The 22,369-nt window shown below is 31.3% G+C and overlaps 1 protein-coding gene across 3 annotated transcripts in view; it reads right to left on the bottom strand.

The window, feature by feature from the left end:
- The window catches only part of LOC148273249 (uncharacterized), a 124,495-nt gene that overhangs the window by 89,357 nt on the left and 12,769 nt on the right, over positions 1 to 22,369 (bottom strand). For 2 of the 3 annotated variants that reach the window (XR_015824625.1, XM_088238967.1), the window contains exon 2: positions 2,432 to 2,946. The exons of the other annotated variant lie outside the window; for it this stretch is intronic. Coding sequence is in view for 1 of the 2 variants with exons in the window: in XM_088238967.1 (XP_088095093.1) it covers positions 2,432 to 2,486 (55 nt within the window). In the remaining variant the exon portion in view is untranslated. The remainder of the gene's footprint in view (positions 1 to 2,431; positions 2,947 to 22,369) is intronic. 3 annotated transcript variants of the gene reach the window in all.

Genomic DNA, 22,369 nt, shown 5'->3' with positions numbered 1-22,369 from the left:
TGAACATATAAATATTGAAATAAATTAATCGTATTTAGCAAGAATATTAGTAGTCTAGATTTATCTAACAATCTGTAAATTAGGTATATAATAGACCTAACAAACTTGATTTAGATTTTCAGAATATACGTTATGTCATTTTTTTCTTTATTTCACGTTATCAAATCAAACGTTCTTTTACGCCTTTACTTTCCTTCATTGATTATGTACCACAATTCATCACTGACATTATTTTCTCTTACCACTATCTCTTTGTTTTGTGGATATTTAGTTTATTTAGTGGATATTTAGTTTAAAAGCAATTTTTCAATTTTAATTGCATTATTTTTCTCTATTTTTCTACTTATTATTTTACATTTTAAATCATTTTATATGGTTTTGTTTAGTTTTTTCTTTTCTATCTTCTTAGTAATATTTTCAATTTTTCAAGGCATCAAAAACAAAATAATATATGTTCATTATTTTATATGTACACAGTATAATGTCTGTACTTTTTTTATTTGATTCTTAATTAAAACGAATGTCTGAGCACCCGATGGCAAACAATTATTTAATAGTTTGTCTGGACAAAATATATTCAAATACATTGTTTTCATTTTGTAATGTATTAATATTGAAATAATGCGTGTATTTTGTTGAATAAAAGTCCTTTTAAAAAAATGTTTTTACTAAGAATATGGTTTAATTTAGTTACTATTTAATATTTTATATTGTTTGAATTGTCGCTCCATATTGTAAATTTTAAGAAAATACATACATTTGAATAGCAGACCCTATTACGTCATTTTTTTTTAAAGAGTTATCATTGTACCATATACATTTGTTCATATTATAAGTACGTTATAAGATGATTAATTTTTTTTTAAAATGTTTTTTGGTGCTGATAATGGAATTATTGACTTCTAAAAAAGCGGTTTTCAATTTGCGAGTGAATGATTTTTGTGCAAACGGTCGATCAAATACTCGTATTTAAACATTCTTTTATTTTCTATATTATTTGGTAATGATTTCAAATTCAATATCATTTTTAAAACCTGGGTACTCGTCATCAAAAGAAAACGATTTTGTTAATTTTTAGAAAATGACAAATGCAGCAACAATGAGAGAGAGAGTATTTTTTTATTGTCATACCGAATATCGTGCTGCGTCCTATAGACAAACTTACTCGTGTATTGTAGAAAGTCGATTATTGGATAATAAAGAAAAATTTAAAATATTCTAGAAAACTCGGTGATCAGTTTATGAAGGAAAATGAAGAGAACAAAAATCCAAATAAAATAAACCTCTTCTCGTTTTGACATTTATAATTTTATAGTATAGAGGTAGTAAATTAGTACTCAAGTATTCTCAATAGTAATAATTCGGTTGCAGTGTAATTAATTAATATTATTAGCCTTAAATTAAAAAAAATTAATAAAAGGTAGTTTTTCTTCTGGAAAAAGATTTAAATTTCATGTTTAAAGAAGTAAGAACTCATTTACTAACTTAATTATTTACTATAACGCAAATAAAAATCGCAAAATTACTAAAATTCAAAAGAACGTCTATGATTTCAAATTTTATGTTTTTCTAATTTTATAAAAGTCAAATACAAACAAATAAAACATCATGCTGTTTCACCGTAAGGGTAGGCAGAGAAGAAAGAACGCCACATCACTCTATTTGCATACAGATCTCGCTTCCTCTACATTCATATATCTTCTCATGCACGCGCGCCGATTATTGCGACTTTTGACATGTCCAACTTCCAGTATTTGTTGGATTTGGCCATGCCATGTCTTTCTCGGTCTTCCTCTATTTCTGCGTCCATTAACATTTGCATTGTAAATATTCTTAGCCCTTCTTTCGCTATCCATTCGTTCTGCATGTCCAAACCAGCGCAGAGCTCCTTTCTTGATTTTGTCAATAATGCTTGTCTCAGCCTTTCATAATGTACGGATCTCAACATTTGTGCATCTATCGTACATAGTTTTACCACACATTCACCTGAGAGATCGCATTTTGACAGCATTCAGCCTACTTTCATCCCTGTTTTTCCAAGTCCATACTTCGCTCCCATATATCAGGGTTGGGACCAGGACTCCGTTGTGAACTGCTAATTTTGCCTCTTGCGACAAACATTAATTTATTTGCCAAGGTTGATTTAAGTGCACCGTTCACTCTGTTCCGGAACTCACCCTCCTGTCAATATCTTTCTCAGTCATTCCATTTCTAGTAAACATACTTCTCAGATACACAAATTCCTCTACTTGTTTTAGTATAACTCCATTCAAAGTGATATCACATTTAGTCATACTTTCATTTCTTCCAAAAACAATCACATTCGATTTATCGACATTCATCAGCGAATCGCTTCCCTCGCTATAGCCAAATACGGATCTTCGAAAAACTAAAAAGTGTAATTGATTATGAAGCGTGCTTCTTGACAAACCTGAGTAACACCAGGAGGGCCAAATAACGGGAGCTTCAGCATCCACCTCCCTCATTGCCAGGGTCGCCTGCAGACCCAGCAACTTAGCTGCCACCGTAGCTATCTTCAGGCCTTTCTACAACGGGGCTTCAGCAAACCACTCCAACTCCTTGATCGATCAAGCCCATATATCGTGGCGATCAGATTTGTTTTTTATACTCTAATATGATCTGGTCCTGAGATCAAAAAAGCAAGTTTTATGCCACGCTAATTCTTAAACTTGTTCCCTTTAACACGTTAATGTAACCACTATCACTTTTGATCGAATCTTTTAAAGAAGATTCCAAATTTCTTGAATCTTTTTTGATTGAAAATCTGCTTCGATCATTTACTAAGTTTGTTGATGACTTACACAATGATCTTGCACTTATTGGAAATTAATACTCACACGATAATTTATCACTACAAACTTCACTAAACTGTGTTCCTTTAAGTGCAAGCTATTCTTATTAAGGCACTGGGTAATCTTCACAACACTGAAAAATAAAATATTTAACGTTATAAATTTGCCAAAATAAAATATTTACAAGAACCACATTGAATCAAAAACAAACATCACAATAAAACACTTTTGAACAACAAAAAAACATTGAAATGTTTTCTATAAATTATATTGAACACAAATTTACGAATTGGTTTTTAAATACATCAATTAAAATATTTTTTTTTAGATTGACGCAAGTTTGTTTTAGAAAATAAAAAAAGGAGGAAAATAAAATGCTGAATCTGCTTTTATTGTTTCTATTTGCGCAATAGAATGTATCTTCAATATGCGAGTAGAAAGACTTTTTATGAAAATCGAAATACAAATTTTAATACGCAAGATTCCAAATCGATTTTATCGCGACAAGAAACAGACCAGCCTGTTATTCTTGTCCAAACAAAGGACACTATTGATTGCAGGTGAGTTGTAATTTTAAGTGTACCAATCTTAGAATAATGACAGTTTTGAAAGTGCTACCATCAGCCTTGAGATAATACCATGTCTCGGGTCCCTTATCACCAATCTATCTCCGTTCACATTTAATTGGACCTCGGGCCAAGCAGATGGACCTGTTAGATAAACTGAAGGAAAGATAAGTAAGAAACTAGCTAGTGTCAGGGCGCCATCTTGGGCTGTCAACATCTCAATTCGTAATGAAAAATCGAAGTGTTTTGTCTTGTGAGTTTTTTTTGTTTTAAACCGGAACTCCGAAGTTGTTCAAACAATTCGATATGCCTTGGAACATGATTAAACCATTGTATTTAACGCGGATAAACATTACCAAACAGTCCAAAGATAAAGTAAATGAGAAAAAATATTAAAATGATTCCTTCTATTTTGGTACAATTTTGATAACATTTTGAATTGCCTAGATACCTGAACGCATGAAAAATTAAAAGAAGACTTTTAAATAAATATTTACGGAGAATTTTGAAACCTTTATTGTTGTAATTTAGATAATGCAAATAATCGCTTATACACTAGCGTGTTGGTTAAGTCGATAAATTGTTTCAATGTATTTTAGCTAGAAAAATCACATGGAAAAATAAAATGGAAAATTTTGGTTTCGTGAGGTTTCTACGCCTGACGAGACATTTTTGGTTTGGCTTCACTGTTTGGTCCGCGCGTGCTTTTGTTTGCTTTTTCGACGGATTATGTACGCGTGCCTTTTAAATTGTTAAAAGTATTTTCGCTATTTCACCGTTTAAGTTTTGTAACTTTGTCTCAAATGGCACAACGCCGTAAACTTATCATCATCCATCGCCGCTCATCATCATCCTTCGCCTACAAACGAAATTGTGCCTGCAGTGTTCCTGAATACCAATTTCCCTGATAGCATGAGCTGATTGCCGATAATGAAGAAGACTCAACACCAGATTATTCATTGCTATTACCTGTTGATTTTCTCTAGTGCAAGTACGTCTATAAAAGATTGTTGGCTGCATCTACTAGCTTACATTGTCAGTTTGGAGAATTAATTAATTATCCGCTATCGAAAATTTATTCCTAACGCAAAGGTGAAATATATTTACACAAATCACCACGTATAATACACACTCAAAATGTTAATCAATATATAAAATATCAATCATATGATCTTTTTTATTTATTTATTTATTTATTTACTTAAGTTAGTTAATATTACATTGTATATTAACTAATATATTTACAATTATAACAAATACTTATTAAATATTTCTTACATAACTACATTATTACAATAAACATAACATTTTTTTTTTAAATCCGTAAGTTTTCTTTCATTCTTCATACTTTCAGGCATCTCATCATACAGTTATGAAGTAATGGCTAGATTTTGTTTTCTGTCTTTTGATTATGCGTTATTGAATTCTGATTTTTTATTTAGCGTCAGCACTTTACTACGGTTATTTATTAAAAGATTAGTTTTCAATTTATTTTTTGAGCTTTCGTTTAATGGGAATAACGACACACAGAATGTTCAAATAACAAAAAACAATATTGGCAAAGTAGTATGAAAAAAGTGAAATTGATTTAAAATGTTTACATCGCATTTAAGTATTATCTTTATTTATATAATTCCTCTGTACGTGTGATGTCACTGAACTCCTCATAAACGGCTTAACCAATTTACGTGCGGTTATCAGAAAAATATAGATTTTGCGCTGTCCGTGTTCGTAGATATTAATATATTTAATCAATTATGTAAAAAATAAGTAAGGAGCATAAATGTCTTATTCATCGATCTACCAGGGTTGCATTCGAAGAGAATACATTGTTTTTTTTTTGAAATATATAAAAAAAGGTTGTTTTTGAATGTTTACAAACAGGATTTATTTTTTGTGGATCTCAATCAGATTCTTTCATTAAATTCCTTATAATTTCTCCCCATTTATTTCTTTTTACTGGATTCTTGGTAATAATAAAATAATTTAAAATTCAAAACACTTTTAAGAATCGTATTCTTACATAAGTACACGCCTCTGTTAATGAAAAGACCGGAGTTCGACGTTTGCAAAAAGAATGACATATTTTAAAAAAAAAATATTTTATGTTTTGGAATTCAACCATAAACAAGTACCTAGGTACTAGGTACCTACTTAAATGAAATATTTGAATATTAACAATTTTCGGTTTTGGAATTTAATCAAAAAAAAGTACCTAGGTACCTACTTATCAATGAAAAGTCTTTTTCCAAGCTAAAAGCAGGCAAACTAACGTTCGGGCAGGACAACGTCTGTCGGGTCTGCTAGTATATATAAATATTGAAATTAATATTTAAACTATTCATGTAGAAAAATACAAGATAAATAGACATATTGTGATAATGCGAACATAATTAATTCATCAAATGAGCAGCAGGTAGGTTATAGATAATCATTTTATACAGACAAATCCACATTAAAGATGGTACCTCTGTAATACTGCGGAACACGTGGGAAATGGTAAACAGGCGTGTGAATCAACTCGACACAATAATAGTAAATACAAGTTTATATAACTTGAATTAATTATCATATTTTTTTGTTATTTTAATTTTATTGAAATAAACGGCATTTAGTGCCTTTCACACATATTAGTTACAAATACAATAATATAAATACATGTAATTAAAATTATAAGTCAAAGGTGGCATTTAAAACAAATTAATACCAAACAATTATTAACAAATTAAGAAGTCTGAATAGATAAACAGAATAAAAATTATACAAACAGTTTTAAAGATAGGTGCGAAGGTTTTCACGGTCACTGTTATTAATATTATGTATCTTTTTTGGGTGATACCGTGTATGTTGGATTTGATCCGACGTTTCGGAAGATGGCTCCTGCAATGGTAGCCGAAACGTCGGATCAAATCCAACATACACGGTATCACCCAAAAAAGATACATAATATTAGTTTTAAAGATATTGATTAAAAAATCTCGTAATGGAAATATATTTTCGTTTTTAAATTTCGGCTTTTATTCCCAACTTACAGGTTTTAATCTTAATGTAAATAAAGAATTTAATTTATATATAAATTCAGCTTTTAATCCCAATAAACAACGACTTTTATTTTCTATAAAATTACAGCTTTTGACTATTTAAATTTAGTGAAGAAAAACTTCACCAATGTTTGAGTATGTCTTAATGCTTGCAGACTGGCTGGATTTCCTCTAACCAACCCTGGCAACCAGCCTAGTAGGTGATTTGGTTCAGCCGGATGAATCTCACCCACGTGATAAAGGTTTCAGCTATTTTACTTCACAAAAGTCAACAGATGGAAGAGTTGAGGAAATGTGGATGTTCAAACATAGGCAGAATGGCGAATGATACACAGTGTGTAAAGTGGCCAATCAAACCAGCCAATGACAGGTCATAAGCCCTGTTGATGCCTAGACTTCCATCTCTTAAATGTTTTTCATCTCTTTTGTAATATGTGAATATTTTTTTCAATTTAATTCAAATTTATTTATTCATACATATGTACATTAAAAATGGAATATCTTAATTTATACATATAGAAATAATTAAAATAATAGGGTAAAATATATATATAAATATAACACATAAGTATACATAATATCTAGAGAATAATATGTCAAAAATGTAAGAGAATCTTGTAATGAAAAACTACCTCAGAGACGTGAAAAATGTCAATGTCCAATGTAATATCGTTCAACATAGAGATAGCATTTCCAACAGGCATAACCATGGGCAGGTTGGTCTTGTATATTGGAATGTGAAACAGTCTATGCTGACGCTGTCTAAGGTCTGCATAATTTCATGGTTGTCAATAATACCGCGCAACAATCGAACGAAGTGCGTAGTCAAATACACATTCGTCTTCAAACTGCTGTAACCAAGCGTGCCCTGGAAGAACTCAGTGGGATAAAGCCATGGATAATATCCGCACTCCCTCATGTAGAGAAACCGAAGAATTTTTTTCTGAACCCTATCCACCACAAGAGAGTACTTCAACTCACACGGTCCCCAAATCATCGAGCCACTCTCGAGTCTACTTTGCACCAACGAGTTGTAAAGAATTCTCAGTTCTTGTGTATTACCAAAAACCCTGGCAATACGCAAGACGAATCTCAACATCTTCAACGAACCACTACAAACTGTTTCAATCTGATCATGAAATGTCAGGGAACTCACAAAAGTGATGCCTAGATCTTTAACCTTCGATGTCTGCATAAGATTTTGGTCATTTATTTTATACCGGAAAAAAGCGTTTTGTGGGCCTTGGTGAAAGACATAACAGAGCGTTTTGAAAAATTGAACAATAATTTATTTCGTCTTCCTCTTTCAGATACGTTTATTATATCCGCCTGAAGAGCACGAAAATTATCCAAAGTTTTAACATTGATAAAAATAGAGAACAGCAATGGGCCCAGGTTGGATTCTTGGGGAACACCTGATAAATTCATTGTAAAAATAATAATTCAATAAAGGCACTGTCAATTAATAAAACATTGTCTGCATTCATATACTAGTGTATGCATTTGATTTGCATCGATGTATCTATATATTGGAGCGTTATTCGATTTGATTATTTAGGACCAAATACTGATTTTCAATGTTGTTGAAAAAATCATATGTTACTGAATCGATGCAAGATCTCTATCTGATGCATGATAACCAAACGCGCCAAAGCCCTTGAGGTATTTTGTAACGAAAATGGCGCTATATAAGTTATCCATAATAATAATAACCACTACAACCCAAGAAGGGCATAAATTAAACAAAAAAGTCAATATTGACAGCTAATATATAATTTTTAAATGTTTTTGTCGGAGGTTAACGCTGCCATAGGTTGAAAGGTCGGCTCCAAGATTTAGTAAATGACAAATTGATGAATTATTTACCTGCCTAACGATTTATGCGTAATGTACGGAGTTTCGTGTGCCAACTAGGATAAAAGAAGACCTTGAACTGTTCGGATAGAAAAACCGACTCATAGGCCGATTTCACACCAGTCGCGGTCATACAAATTCACACGAAGCGACACGGTAAAATTAGGGTGGACTGACTTTTATTTTAAAAGTACCTATATTAATTAATCATCACGCATAATTTCCTTCAGACACCAAATGGTGCATAGGGCACTTTATTGGTAAACCAACCGCAGCGTATAATGATAATTTTTGTGACATGAGATTTTAATTATAAAACTGACGTATCAGACGCCATTCCTGGGATTATGAATTAATATAGTGAAAAACATGTTTTTAAATTAATTCATGCATTTTATTAATATTGATGGTTTTTTTTTGGTTGATGATGAGTTTCATTTGAACCGACTTTGTATTTAGATTTGGCTTAAATCGAAGTACCGGCATTGAATACGCCAAGCAACAAAATTAGACTGAATGTCCCACACGACTGCGACACGGTCTAAACTATTTGTAGGTAAACACACCTTTTTTACTACTCATAACATAGTTTACCCTAAAGGTGCAATGTCAAAATGAATTTAAGGTACACGGGATGTCCCATAAGGAACGATAAATATTGATAACACAGACCGTGAAAATGTGGATACAAATTTCCACATCGTTTCTTACAGTGAAATAAAACTTCTGTCGATGATATAAATATTATGAGTACCATTCTAAAACAATTTATTGCAAATGTGTCTACATTTTTTGCTGAGAATAACTCAATACCCGAAGCCTTGACTCAACGCGTAATGTGCCGGGAAAACTTCGAGAAATTATTTTGCATTTAGGAAAAGAGGCACATGTCACTAAAATTGACAACCGAAAATAAGTTAAGTATGCATTTCCAGTATATATGTCTACGGAAAGTTGAGTGAAGAGATAAAAGTTGGGGAAAATAGTAAACCCGCCCGTACCTGTAATGTAAGCGACAGATTTTCAGATAAATTAGATTATTTTTAATGAAATATTTTATCCATCAGGATCTCCCAAGATGAAAAAATATCGAGTACTGATATTTTAATTCTCATTTTCAGCGATGGGGTTCAGTTATACGCTAGCTCCTGGCATCACTGTGACTTGTGAAGATCTATTATGATAGGTTCCCGTGAACAGTTCTCACCCATCAAGCTAAGATCTATAAAAAGCCTGGCTACTGTGTGGAAGACGAGAGTTTACATTTTGATAAATCTCTTCCGCCAATCCCAGATCCGTAAAGTATCGGGCTATTAGGTAGGAGGTGAGCTTTTTAACATCCTCAGGTTTAACCAGTGGTCTCCCGAGGATGAGGTTCCTTTTATGATGTAAAGCATCACGTTCACAATGTATATAGGTGTTTCCTCTGCACAGTAGAACCTTAATCTAGAAATTTTGGTAAGGTTCATTTTAGCAAGGTGTTTGTTCAATCTGCAGTGCCCTGGGCGGGCTCTAGTGATAACCCTCACTTGATTTCAGCTGAGCTTTATTAGGTAAAAGCAAAACTTTATGTGCACTCTTTTATCAGTTTTTTCGCATGGAGGTGACCAGGTTCTTTTCGCTAGAGCATTATACTCAGCTTCCTGGCCCATCGAGTACTCTTGGACAAATATATAAAACATTAAATTGAGAGAAAGGGATGAAATCTAATTAGATCACTAAACAAGACACAGATATAATTTTAATAAGATGAAAAGATACGGTAATTATAGGGCAATCATTTCCTAGCCCGACATTTTTTTTCACAGTATATAAAAGGTTAACGTCGTATAATTCGAAAGTACAATTTGGTAAAAAAATGCTGTAAATTGTCTGAATAACACAAAAAAAAATACAAATGGGATGAAACACAATATGACTTGTAACTTTAAAGTTGATTATCTATTAAAATCTAAAACCCACTTCCATTGTCTATTAAAACAATTAGAAATGAGAAAATGTTCAAAAAGGCTATAAAAAATGGATACTGGAGCTTGGTAGAAGTAAAATGGATTGTCTCATTTGCTCAAATAAATATTGAATCAACTGCTCCACAAATGTGTACTTTATGTTATGTTTTTGTTCTTTTATTGTTCGTTTTATAATATAAATAATACAAGTGTACATAAATTAAACATAAACTTAAATCCATCGTGTTTAAAACTGTTTGAACATTTTGTTAAATATCTCTGTATATTAAGTCTTCTTTGTTTATTCTCACATTATTTTTATTGAAAAAATAATAAATAAATAAAAATAAATAAAAGAGCCCCCAAAAATTTTACAACTAAGAAATAAACTAGTAAAAAACTTTTAACTTTACATTAGACGATAAAAATATACCTAAAATTGCATCGGGAAACATACAAGACGAACGACATAAAACCCCTTTTTTTATATTATAAATAAACAGAAAAAAAAATTATTCTGCACAAGGAGCAAATAGTGACTTGTACCTCTTTACCTTAATGCCACAGAATTATGAATAGTCAAATACCTAATTATACAATTCCCGCGAAGGGTCACACAAGCGCACATAGGTCGAAAGTTCGTAGGTCTCTCACCTACGACGAGACTCCGCCATTCTGGGAATCGAAGCCCATTATGTAAAATGTTTATACTTTTTACAATTTGATGTATTTAAGTTTGTGATCCCGGATTTATGCGGCGAATGAAGAATACAGTAATGTGTGTGAAAAACAACCAAAACGCAATAAGTCCCCCTACTTTCGCAATAATTGGCGTGTTCACATGTCATTCTTGAAGTCCTGTGCTTGATTTAGTAATAAAATACCTGTTGTTTATTATATTTTAAATCCTTCTCTTGAAGTAGTTCGACTACTAGCTTAAGGTCCCGGATTCGATTCCTGGCAAAGCCAGCATGAAATATTTATCTGAAAAGTCGATATTCATTGCAATATTTTAATCCCTTCAAGTAACAAATGCGCGAGATGCACTGAACTTTTTGTGCTGATTCAGTACCTTATGCATCATTAGTTGCGAATAAATAAACAATGGTGAATTTTTGTTTTGCGAATAAATAAACATATTGTAAGACAGATAAATAATATTTTAGAGAAAGGAATATGGAACTCTCAATATTTATAGAATTTATGACCCGCCGTTGGCTGACAGTATATACACTGTAATATTATCCACTCTGCCATGTTTAAATATCATCATTTATACAATTTTGCCATCTGCTGATTTTCGTGCAGTAAAATGGCTGAAACCTTTATTGATGCCGATGAAATTCGTCTGACTGATTTATCTATTCCACGTACAAGGCAACTCCTGAAACATTTGTTAATGCTTTGATAAATCTCTCATTTCGATGTTAATTTAAAAAAAAACATTAATATTAAAAACTATTTTATCTATTTATAAATAAAACTTTGAATAAATCAGTGTTTTTTGACAGGTAGGACGTGGGCACAAGCAATGAAAAAGCATGAGATGAAAAACTGGCATCGTGGGGAGAAATAACGCTAGATTTTTAAGATCTATCTGGCGCTACCCCCCCTCCCCCAGGGCTTTCACTTCATTGAATTTTTGCACTGATCGTGATTGCAACCCCTTCCTGAGCGAGGTCCTGGGGGGAGAAGGGGGTAACCAGCTATTTTCTGCTCATAAGGGAGTCGTGTATTCAAAAAGGTTCAAAAACACTGGTAAATGAAGAAAAATAAAAATATTGCATTCAGACGTTTGTAATGGTATGGAGCGCCCTATGTTTCATTAGGTTAGATAAGGTAATCTTGGAGTATTAAAGTTTCATTTACGTGATGCAAATTCCGGGGTTATGAAGAAAAAGTATTAAAACATTTAAAATAGGAAAATACTTCGTTTTTATGAAACAATTTTTTGATTTAAAAAAAAATATTTTTACAATACGCCCAATAGGCATTTACCCAAAATATACAGGTAAGTATAAAGATAGTAACTAATCATTTAAAAACTAAACAACGCTTTTTTGTATACATGTAGAAACAATAAAAATCATACTGCTTTGCAAAATAAAAAGTGAAACTTTACGTAGTAAAAAAGAAAAAAATGGATTCAAGAGAAGTGATTGAATTAAAAAGCAAATTATAAATAACTTGTAAAGAATTTAAACATAAAAAAAATAAACATTTATACGTATAAAAAAATGTTATTTACAATTCTAAAGTAATAAAGGTCTATGAAATACGGTCGAGTAAAAAAAATAATTTTTTACTACTTATTAATAAAATATAAACATTTTTAAAATTTATATTTTTTAATTCCCGCGAAAACGATTATGGCGTTGGCCGCGCCCCTGATACGTCACGATTTATGTTAATTTTAAATTTCGTTTGTAACCGTTCATATGTTTACCGAACATCGCCACGAACCTTAACGTCACAATAATCAAGGGCAAACATGTCGTGTTTTTCTTTGGGCATATTTTTTTGTGTTTTTAAGATTTCTTTTTTGAAGTTTTTTTGTGTTTTTATGATTTCATTTCTCCACAATATGCATATTGATTTTGAAAACGTAATTAATTTTTCTAAATCCATTTCATATATTTATATCGGTATTCGTAGTGTGCGATATTTCCCTTTTGTGTTTATTATTGTGATGTAAAAATGAGTGACCGGTTTTCTAAAGTGCAGTAAATTAAACGTTGCAATTGAAATGAGGCGGATCGAAATAAATGTATGAAAAGAGGTTGCGAATTGCTATTATTGTCTCGAAACAGTAGTGAACTAAGTTAATAAATTAATTATTTATTAGTTCCACTTAACTTTCTTATACACTCAAATTAATTGAATGAAAATGAAATTTTTACTCTCCAAGACTCTGTTTTTGCTTTTTCGTTACATGTAGAGAAAATAAAGCATATTTAGAATAATATTTATATTTTAGAGTGCAAAATGCACAATAAAGGATATTTAATATTTGTTTATAAATTTGTATAAACCACTTTTTTTTTTTTTAAATTTACACTTCGACCGGTTTCAAGGTTACTACCTCATCGTCAGGAATTTAACTGTTAAATACAAATTTATAAACAAATAAGTGTAAAATGTCATACCACAAAGTGACAAATGTTTTTGATAACAATAAGATATTTAATATATCCAACTCGATAAAAAGTAAGTTTATATAATAATTGATTGAAAAAGGTCTGCGAAAACCTAATTAAATTAAAACAGTTTTTATAAAAAACCAAAAATATGAAAATAAGGAAAAAACGTGATTTAAAAAAAATGCACATAAGTCGGAAGACTATATTCCAAATGACGTTCATTTTTAAGAATAATGAAAAGTTATTTTTACTTATTCCACACAAGAGACACTGAAGCTGCCCTTAGGGGCTATGTCATCTATGTTGATGTCGTGTAGAACGATGTAATGAAAACTACTGCAATATATGCTTGCTTGATTTATCCTTAGTGTTTAAGTAGAATATTTGTTTATATAACTGATCAGAACTTGGTTTACACTATTGTAATGGACATCCACTCCGAAGTTTATAAATAATAAAATAAATCTCAAAACGTATATATTGGATAGGTAAGAAAACATAGGGGAAATGTACGTAACAAAAGAGCAGATTAAAAGCCTCAGAAAGCATCGCTTAAAATGACGGCTCCCGATTATACCAAATTTTCTCTTAGTTTTAATATAAAAAAAGGAGCACTGCTCTGCAACTCATGATTGAACGTAATTTGAACGAATCCACAGAATGAATAACTAAAATAATCTTAAGGAAAAACAAGCGCATGAGCTTCAAACTCACACAAATCCTATCGGGCCGTGGCGGGTTTATGAGCTACCTGAGGGCTCATTTGATGTTGAAACCCCTCAAGATGTTCCTCACTCATTGATGCATAGCCTTTTTTTTTGCGTCGAAAGACATAATCTGGAGGCGCGATGCAGCCGCATTGGTGGGGATCTAAGGTACTTCCTTTCCGTAAAAAGTCACAATTACTTATCACAAGAGGTAGTATCTTTCATGGTTAGGATAGTTCGGGTAATAAGGATAGTAAATGATAACAGGACACAAAATGCCGTGATCTCTTCAAGTGGAACGAAAAACCTACTGATACGTTTCAATAGTCCGGCTTCTCTTGAATGAGTTTTCTGTGGTTTTCTCTTCATTAAGCAAATGCAGAGAAGTTCCTATGAAGGTCCACGGCCGAAAACACCTCCCTTCTTGACACTTCTTAAATAACGATAGCCAGGAAATGAAATCCAACTGTGAAATATGAATCTTATTCATTATAAGCAAGGTCAGTAATTTAAAATAGAAGTTAAAATGAATATGAATCCCTAAATTACAAAAATTAAGCTGCCGTTAATTATTCATATATTATAACTGATTTTTTTAGGCTTATGGATAGATTTATTTTGGACACGTATTTACATGGCGGCCTCCGTGGTGTAGTGGTCAAGACGCTTGACTCACGCACGGAAGGTTCCGGGTTCGATTCCCGGTGAGAACACAAAAATTAAAATGTGATTTTTCTCAAGCCTGGTTGTTCTGTAAAGTAATTCACTACTGTAATTGGGCCTCCTGGCCTGTTGTGGTGCAAAAAAAAATGAAATGAAATGTAATATAGTTGGTGAACAATGTCTAAACGTAACAAATTGTCGATTATATAAATACCAGCGTTTTCATCGTCATCAACATTTTCTTTCCGCACTCCAATGGTACATCGATCGCTGCGTATCTTGATCGTTTTTTGTTAGACAAAGGCAAGATGATCAGACTTACCATATTTTGCGGACTATAAGACACATCGGATCATAAGATGTACCCCAAAATTTATCTTAACATATTACAACAGAGATGAATAACATTTAAGAGAAGGTAATATAGAAGTCCAGGGATCTACAGGGCTTACGACCTGTCAATGGCTGGTTTAAGTGGTCACTTTACACACTGTGTAACATTCACCATTTTGCCATATTTGAACATCTATATTCCTTCAATTCTTTCATCTGTTGATGTTTGTGAAGCTAAAGAGCTGAAAACTTCATTTATGCGGGTGAGATTCATATTATTAAATTATTTCACCTACATACTAGGCAACGCCTGCAAATGTTGTTTTTTCAATTTCTATACTTCTTCATGGACCAGGTGGATTTATCAACAATATTTTGAGTTTGTCCAAATTTTTGTAGACAAGAACTGGAAACCAGCCAATGACAGGTCATAAGCCCTGTAGATGCCTGGACTTCTATATTACCTTCTCTTAAATGTTCTTCATCTCTGTTGTAATATGTTAATATGAACAGCTCCCCAAGGAGTTGATTCCAGCCCTTGTCTACAAAAATTTGGACAAACTCAAAATATTGTCCAAAATTTATTTATTCATTTTTAGAAAACATAAATGTTTCCGACGATAAAACGCATTGAACCATAAGACGTCCGCCAATTTTCGGTTGAATATTCTGAGTGAAAAAAATGAAAATTTATGGTCTTATAAGGGACTTTAAAATATTCTAGTAAAAGACACCTTCTTGAACATATACTTTATGTCAAGCGTGCCACGGATCGAACTCGAAAGCTCTTGCATGGTAGGCAAATGGGCTGACCGTTACACCAAAAGGCGGACAAGGATAACGAGGAATGTATTGTTTTATGTTTGTGAACCATAAATAAATAAATAAAAAAACATAAAGTTCTGTGAAAATACTGTCAAAAAATTAACACATCGTTGTTAAATTTTGGATGCTTACTGTTTTTACCTTTTAGTTGTTATATATTTTCGTGGGTATATTGTTTTCTTTTGTAACTAAACAAGATGGTTCGAAAGACTTAAATGTAGTTTGCATAAAACAATTAGCGATTGGACAAGGCATTGGGTCGTGTGGATCTTCTTCACACTTTACAAAATAACAAACATAGATATGTATGGACGCAACAACTTAGTATTGTGTGAAAATATGTCCGAACTAATGCCATATGTATAGTACAAAACAAAACAATTGCCGTGTTAAAATGTATTCAATGTCGTAGAGTAGGACATCAAAATGGAGGCATTATTATTTTACATGATAATAGGGTCGTCATTAAAGCACCGTCTTGTTCCGAATTGCACAAATGTATGTTATGCCCCTGTATTTTGGAATAATTATTACACTTTTGTAATTTATATAGAACACAAGAGAAATCCCCGTATTTTGTAATTTACTTGAAATAATAAGTTCTATCAAATATCAAATACGGTTGATTGCCCAATGTTTCGTTGATTTAACTCCCTAGGGCCTGGGAAGTTATTAAGAATAAATTGATTCTAAATTTCGACAGTATGAATATTCAAACCAGCATTAAAATTTTGTTAAAAACATTCTGTGGAATTTTAGTATTTACGAACAAAATATTCTTACAAAACGAAATTCCATTGAAAAGGATTTGAACTAAATAATTGATACAAATAATTATTGAAGCCATAATTGAATGAACCTAAGAAAAATATTATAAAATTCGTGTGATTTTAACTGCCAGTGTTTTTTTTCAAGAACAAAAATTTAAAATTTTGATTGGATATATTTTGGTTCAATCTATTATCTTTAAATCATTCAAACAAATTTTAATTAAATAATTCGTCTTTTTATGAGTACCAATGTACTTAAATTTAGAGTAAATTTGAAGAAGTTTAATACGCCGGTGGAAAAGAAATTATGTTTTCGCCATATAAATATTTTAGGTATATTTTTTTATCCGGAACACGTACTGTTCATATGCAAAGACGCGATTTTAAATAAATAAATTTAATTGAAGCTTTTAAAATTATTTTCTAAAATCTATTTTCTCATTCTTTCGTCATAGAAATTCGTAATAGGTAACGGTAATTTTCAATTCTGTCATAGTTTTTTTTATTTAAATTTACTGACAAACACAAACACAAAACAAAACATAATTTTGACGAATCTAAAGACATTAAAATTTTGCATGTAGAATGGATGGGTCCAAATTTAGATAGATAAGAAATTTCAGAAATAAATAGGACAAAAAAAAATAGCGATAGAATTTTAATAAATCAGTAGATGGAATTTAAAAACTCACACTTATTAGCCCCCTTATTGTATTGTATTGTATTTATTTTAGATATTTGAACAAATAAAATTTTAACATCTAGTTTATACCTTTACTAATAAACAATATAGAAATAATTTTAAAAACAAAACATTGTTGTAAAATCCAAACGCTTTCCTATAAAACTCTACCTATATGGATGTTTGTTTTTAACAAAAGTCATCGCCATCTCATGAAACGATGCTATTGACCCAGCATCCCCTATCTCTTTTGGCAACTCATTAAACATATTGTTTGATCCTGTACATTGCGATAAAACAATAAATATTTTATATATTGTTTCAGCATTTACTTTGTGGAAAAATATTTCGAATTTATTAAGAATAAAACAGTTTGTAATTTTTACCACATTAGTCTATATTTCAGTTTAGTTTAAAATTACTAAGTGTTTCATTTTAAATTAATAAATATTTTTATGGAATAGAACCTTTCTTTTCATCATACCGCCAACACGTGTTTTCAATAACTCTGTCCTACCTTATTTCATTCGAATATTATGCATAAAATATCTCTTCGACTTTTAAAATGTACCTACGCTTAAGATCGTAATTAGTTTTACATAAATTATCCTTACACTGTAAAATATTTACCAGTCTGAAGATGCCCATCAGAAGGTGAAAGCGCTAATTGAACAAATAAATAAATGGAAATGTACCAAGTATTTTTAATTGGTAACTTACATTTAAATACAAGTTATTATATCATTCAATCATGGTAGTTATTTGAAGCACTAGCTTTTTGATTTTCCGCATTTACATTCATGTTTTTATTTCAATTGTTTGCGGTAGAATTAACAGCAAATCATTTTGCGGAAAACATTGACAATTTTATTCACCACAAAGCAGTCCAATATGTCCTTGGTGGTTTTATAGTCAAAAGCTCACATTGAATTATTAATTAAGTTATTTATTATTTTTATTTCGTATGAATCAATATCATGTTGTCAAAATCAATTGTCGTACTAAGACTGTTTAATGAAGGTCCTAAGAATGCTCATAAATAAACTACACTGTGATAACGCTTAGGAGTATATGAAATGTGCCTATGTTCATTTTGTGTCCAGGTGAACGAGGAATACAATTTGGCGTAAAAATTAATTGGAATTCAAGACGAGTGTTTTTAATTCAATAGTAGTTCTCAGGTAAAAATCCCGATAAAGTGCTGTAATAACGTAGGATATTTATTGTTCAGAACATTTGAGGTGATTCTCACAAAAACTGCTCTAAAAAAATATCCGGAATAAATATGTTTATTTTTTGGGTGATACCGTGTGTGTTGAATTTGTTCCAACGTTTTGGCTACCGTTGCTGGAGTCATCGTCAGGGTAAACTAGTTTACCCATTTACAAGTCAAGTATAGGATTATTATTTTTAAGTCAAAACTCTTCAGAGTCAATTTTTAAAATGAAATAAATGAGGGCTAGATTCCTTACTATCTATGCGCTTTGTAGCTGCAAGACGTATTATTATATAGCTCCAGTCTGTTGTCAAAATCACAATTAAAAACAAGGAACTTAAATTATATTTATAAAATAGCGCTGTATAAATCATTCATAGAATTAATAACAATTAATATTTAATAAATAATAATTAATCATTATCACCCAATCTGCACCCTACCGTGCATAGGGTACCGTAAATAAAGTGAATCTCGATCATCTGTTTCAAAAAAGTGCTTTTTACTATTTTATATCCACAATAAAGGTGTTTACTTCAAAACTGCTGTTTTCGGTAGAAAAATTAAACCATTTTTTTTAATGAAAATTAATTTGATTGAATTTGATTATTATTTTATTTTCAGAGGCGTATGCTAAATCATTTCTGGTTATGCCACGATAAACTGATTATGAACTCCAAGCAATTGTATTATTTTTATTTTATTTGTTTTTTATTAAAATAACAGGCTACACGTAGGATGTCCAATTACAGTGGTGACAGCACAAAACACCTGATTTGAAAAAAATACATTTTAATTGTTCTGTTCTCATCGGGAATCAAACCCAGAACCTTTAGTGCGTGAGTTAAGCGTCTCAGCCACAACGCCAGGAAGGCCGCCATAATGTTGCCGTTAAATAAAATAAATAAATTGTACTGATTTGATCGATTTTTATTTTATTTTATTTATATCATATATTACACTTTTTTAGTGTGTAATATTTGATTTCTTTCATTCCCCATACCTTTTATTACATTTCCAGGAATTACTACAACTGAATTAAAGAGTTAAATATATATTATTTCAATATTTATTTAAGACTTAAATATATATTATTTCCATATTGAAAAATTACATGTTAAGAACAACAAAGGAACAAAGCAGGTTTAATACCTTTATAACAAAATATAACACAGCAATATACGTATGAGTCAAAAACCTTTTCTTATACAACCAAAATATATAAATAGAAACGCTTTCAAGGATTGGAAGTAATGGTAGATTAAGGGCTAAGGGAGGTAAAGTTGTAAACATTACATGCTCCGCAGACGATGCAACATATTTTTCTCAGCTAGTGAAATAAAAAGTTTAAATATAACAATGTTTTGAGTATGTCCAAATGCTCACAGACTGGCTGGATTTTCTCCCTAGGGAGTTGTTCGTATTTTAATTTGTTGCAACAGAGAGAGAAAACATTTTTGAAAAGGAAATATGGGAGTCTAGGCATTTACAGAGCTAATGACCTATCATTGGCTGGTTTAAGTGGCCCTTTACACACTGTGTAACATTCACCATTCTGCCTGTGTTTGAAAATCCACCTTTCCTTAACTCTTCCATCTGTTGATTTTGTGAAGTAAAAGAGCTGAAACCTTTATCATGTGGGTGAGATTCATCAGGCTGAACCAATTCGCCTACTAGGCAACGTCTGAAAACAATTTTACAAAATTTTATCCTTTATCTTTTACCAGGTAGTTAATTCAACAATCAGTTTGTCCAAATGCTTGCAGACTTTTACTTCACAAAAATCAACAGTTGGAAGAGAAAAGGTGGTTGTTCAAACATTGACAGAATGGTGAATGTTACACAGTGTTTAAAGTGGCCACTTAAACCAGCCAATGACAGGTCATAAGCCCTGTAAATGCCTAGACTCCCATATTCCCTTCCCAAAAATGTTTTTACTCTCTGTTGTAACAAATTTAAGAAGGCTAAATATATTAAAATATTTATGTTTGACATATTAATGATAGTTGATTGATGCTATTGCTGTAAAAGTCCTGTGGGTGGTAGTCAAGAAATGCTATGATATGACATTTTAATACAATGTTTTCCTCAAAATAAATCATTGCGTCAATACCTCCCATTGTGTCATTCACTTGTAGCGCTATGGCTGTTCCAGAGGTCGAACGAGTGACCCCAGGTCAAACAGCTTTGTGCCTAATTAATATGCACCAGTCAGCAATGAATCTATTTACTAATTCATACGAAATTCAATAATACACGGTGACAAAACACGCCATTGCATACGTCAGTACATTCTCGGTACGCTAGAATCGGTAAAAAAAGGTACAATTTGAAGCGCACTTTTGCGATTATCCATGTTAAATAATTTGGTCAATAATGCTTTGAGTTTGTCCAAATTTATTTCAATATTACAACAGGATGAAAAATATGTTCATGCATTGCCTAGTGGGTAAAAAAATGTATTCAGATGAATTTCACCCACATCAATAAAGGTTTTAGCCTTTTACAATCTAACTAGTACACCATGAGGCCGACTAATCGATTTCCTCTATTTCATTTGCATTAAAAATGCGCGTATTAAAACTTACTTTTTTGTCTTATACTTAGTTTCTATAATAAAATCTTATTTTCTCACTCACCTACCCCTCACACATTTACATTCACAAAAACACACTAGCATGTATTGTACGAGTATTTTATGTATTTCTGTGGATATCGGTTTCATTCTCTGTATATTTTATTTGTTATTTTTTTTATTTTTACATGTATTACTGTTGATATATTTAAAAAAATAAAAAATATTACTTTAGAGTCATCATAATTTTTCCCTTTTCGCACCAAATGATGCATAGGGCACTGCACGGGTACACCAATCGCAGCGAAATCTGATCATTTTCTTACATGAAGGCAAGATTATTAGTTTTGCGCTTCAGGTACCAGTCCAGGAACTATGAGATATTCTAGTATGAAAACACCTTTTCAAATAAATATTTTATATGAACATAAAAAAAAAGAAATATTTTTTTTTCAAACCAACAGAAATATACTTGTATTGAATGGAGTGGGATAAGAACAGAGCAGCATGGAGAGAGGAAAAAGAGGGAAATTTATTGTAAAAAAATGTAAATATTATTATAGGATCTATCAAGTTACGTAATGCATTTCAATTGAGAGTACATATTAAATTTTAAAAAAAAGATAATTTTACTGTGTCATGTCAATTTCGTTACGGGTGTAATGAGCCATTTAAACAACATTAAACAAAAGTTAGAACATCCATTAAAGAAAAAAACTCCCAACAAGTTTTACAATTAAATCTGTTGACAATTTGTGACAATTTTTTTTTTGTAATTTATCTTTAAATTCAATATTTATGTCGGCCTCGTGATGTAATGGTCAGCGCATTCTTGGGTTCGATTCCCGACACGGTTGTTATGAAATATTTATTAAATATAATAATAATAATATTCATGGTTTATAAACAAAAAAAATTTTTTTTTTTTATTATTTATTTATCAAAAGCATAGAAAAATTCAAATACAAATTATCAAATCCTACTGAACTGTATAAAATGCAATTCGTCAGCAGGTGCTTATAGTTAAGTTCAATATATATACATAATCTTAACTTCTCAATTCTATAACATTTAAAAACTCTTATTACCATGGAAATAAAAGAAATATATATATAATTAGATGATAGAAAATATGTTTCACGTAGAAAAATAAAAATTTGTCCAAACTAAAAAGAAAATCACAAAAATACTTCAATATAAAAACCACGTTCTAAACACCAGATTTTCAGCATACG

The sequence above is a fragment of the Micrasema longulum genome, unplaced genomic scaffold (genome assembly GCF_059751315.1).
Source record: "Micrasema longulum isolate JH-2025_06_02 unplaced genomic scaffold, ASM5975131v1 h1tg002026l, whole genome shotgun sequence".
NCBI classification, from domain to species: Eukaryota; Metazoa; Arthropoda; class Insecta; order Trichoptera; family Brachycentridae; genus Micrasema; species Micrasema longulum.
Note: the sequence above shows the minus strand (reverse complement) of the source record. Positions and strands in the feature narration are given on the sequence as shown.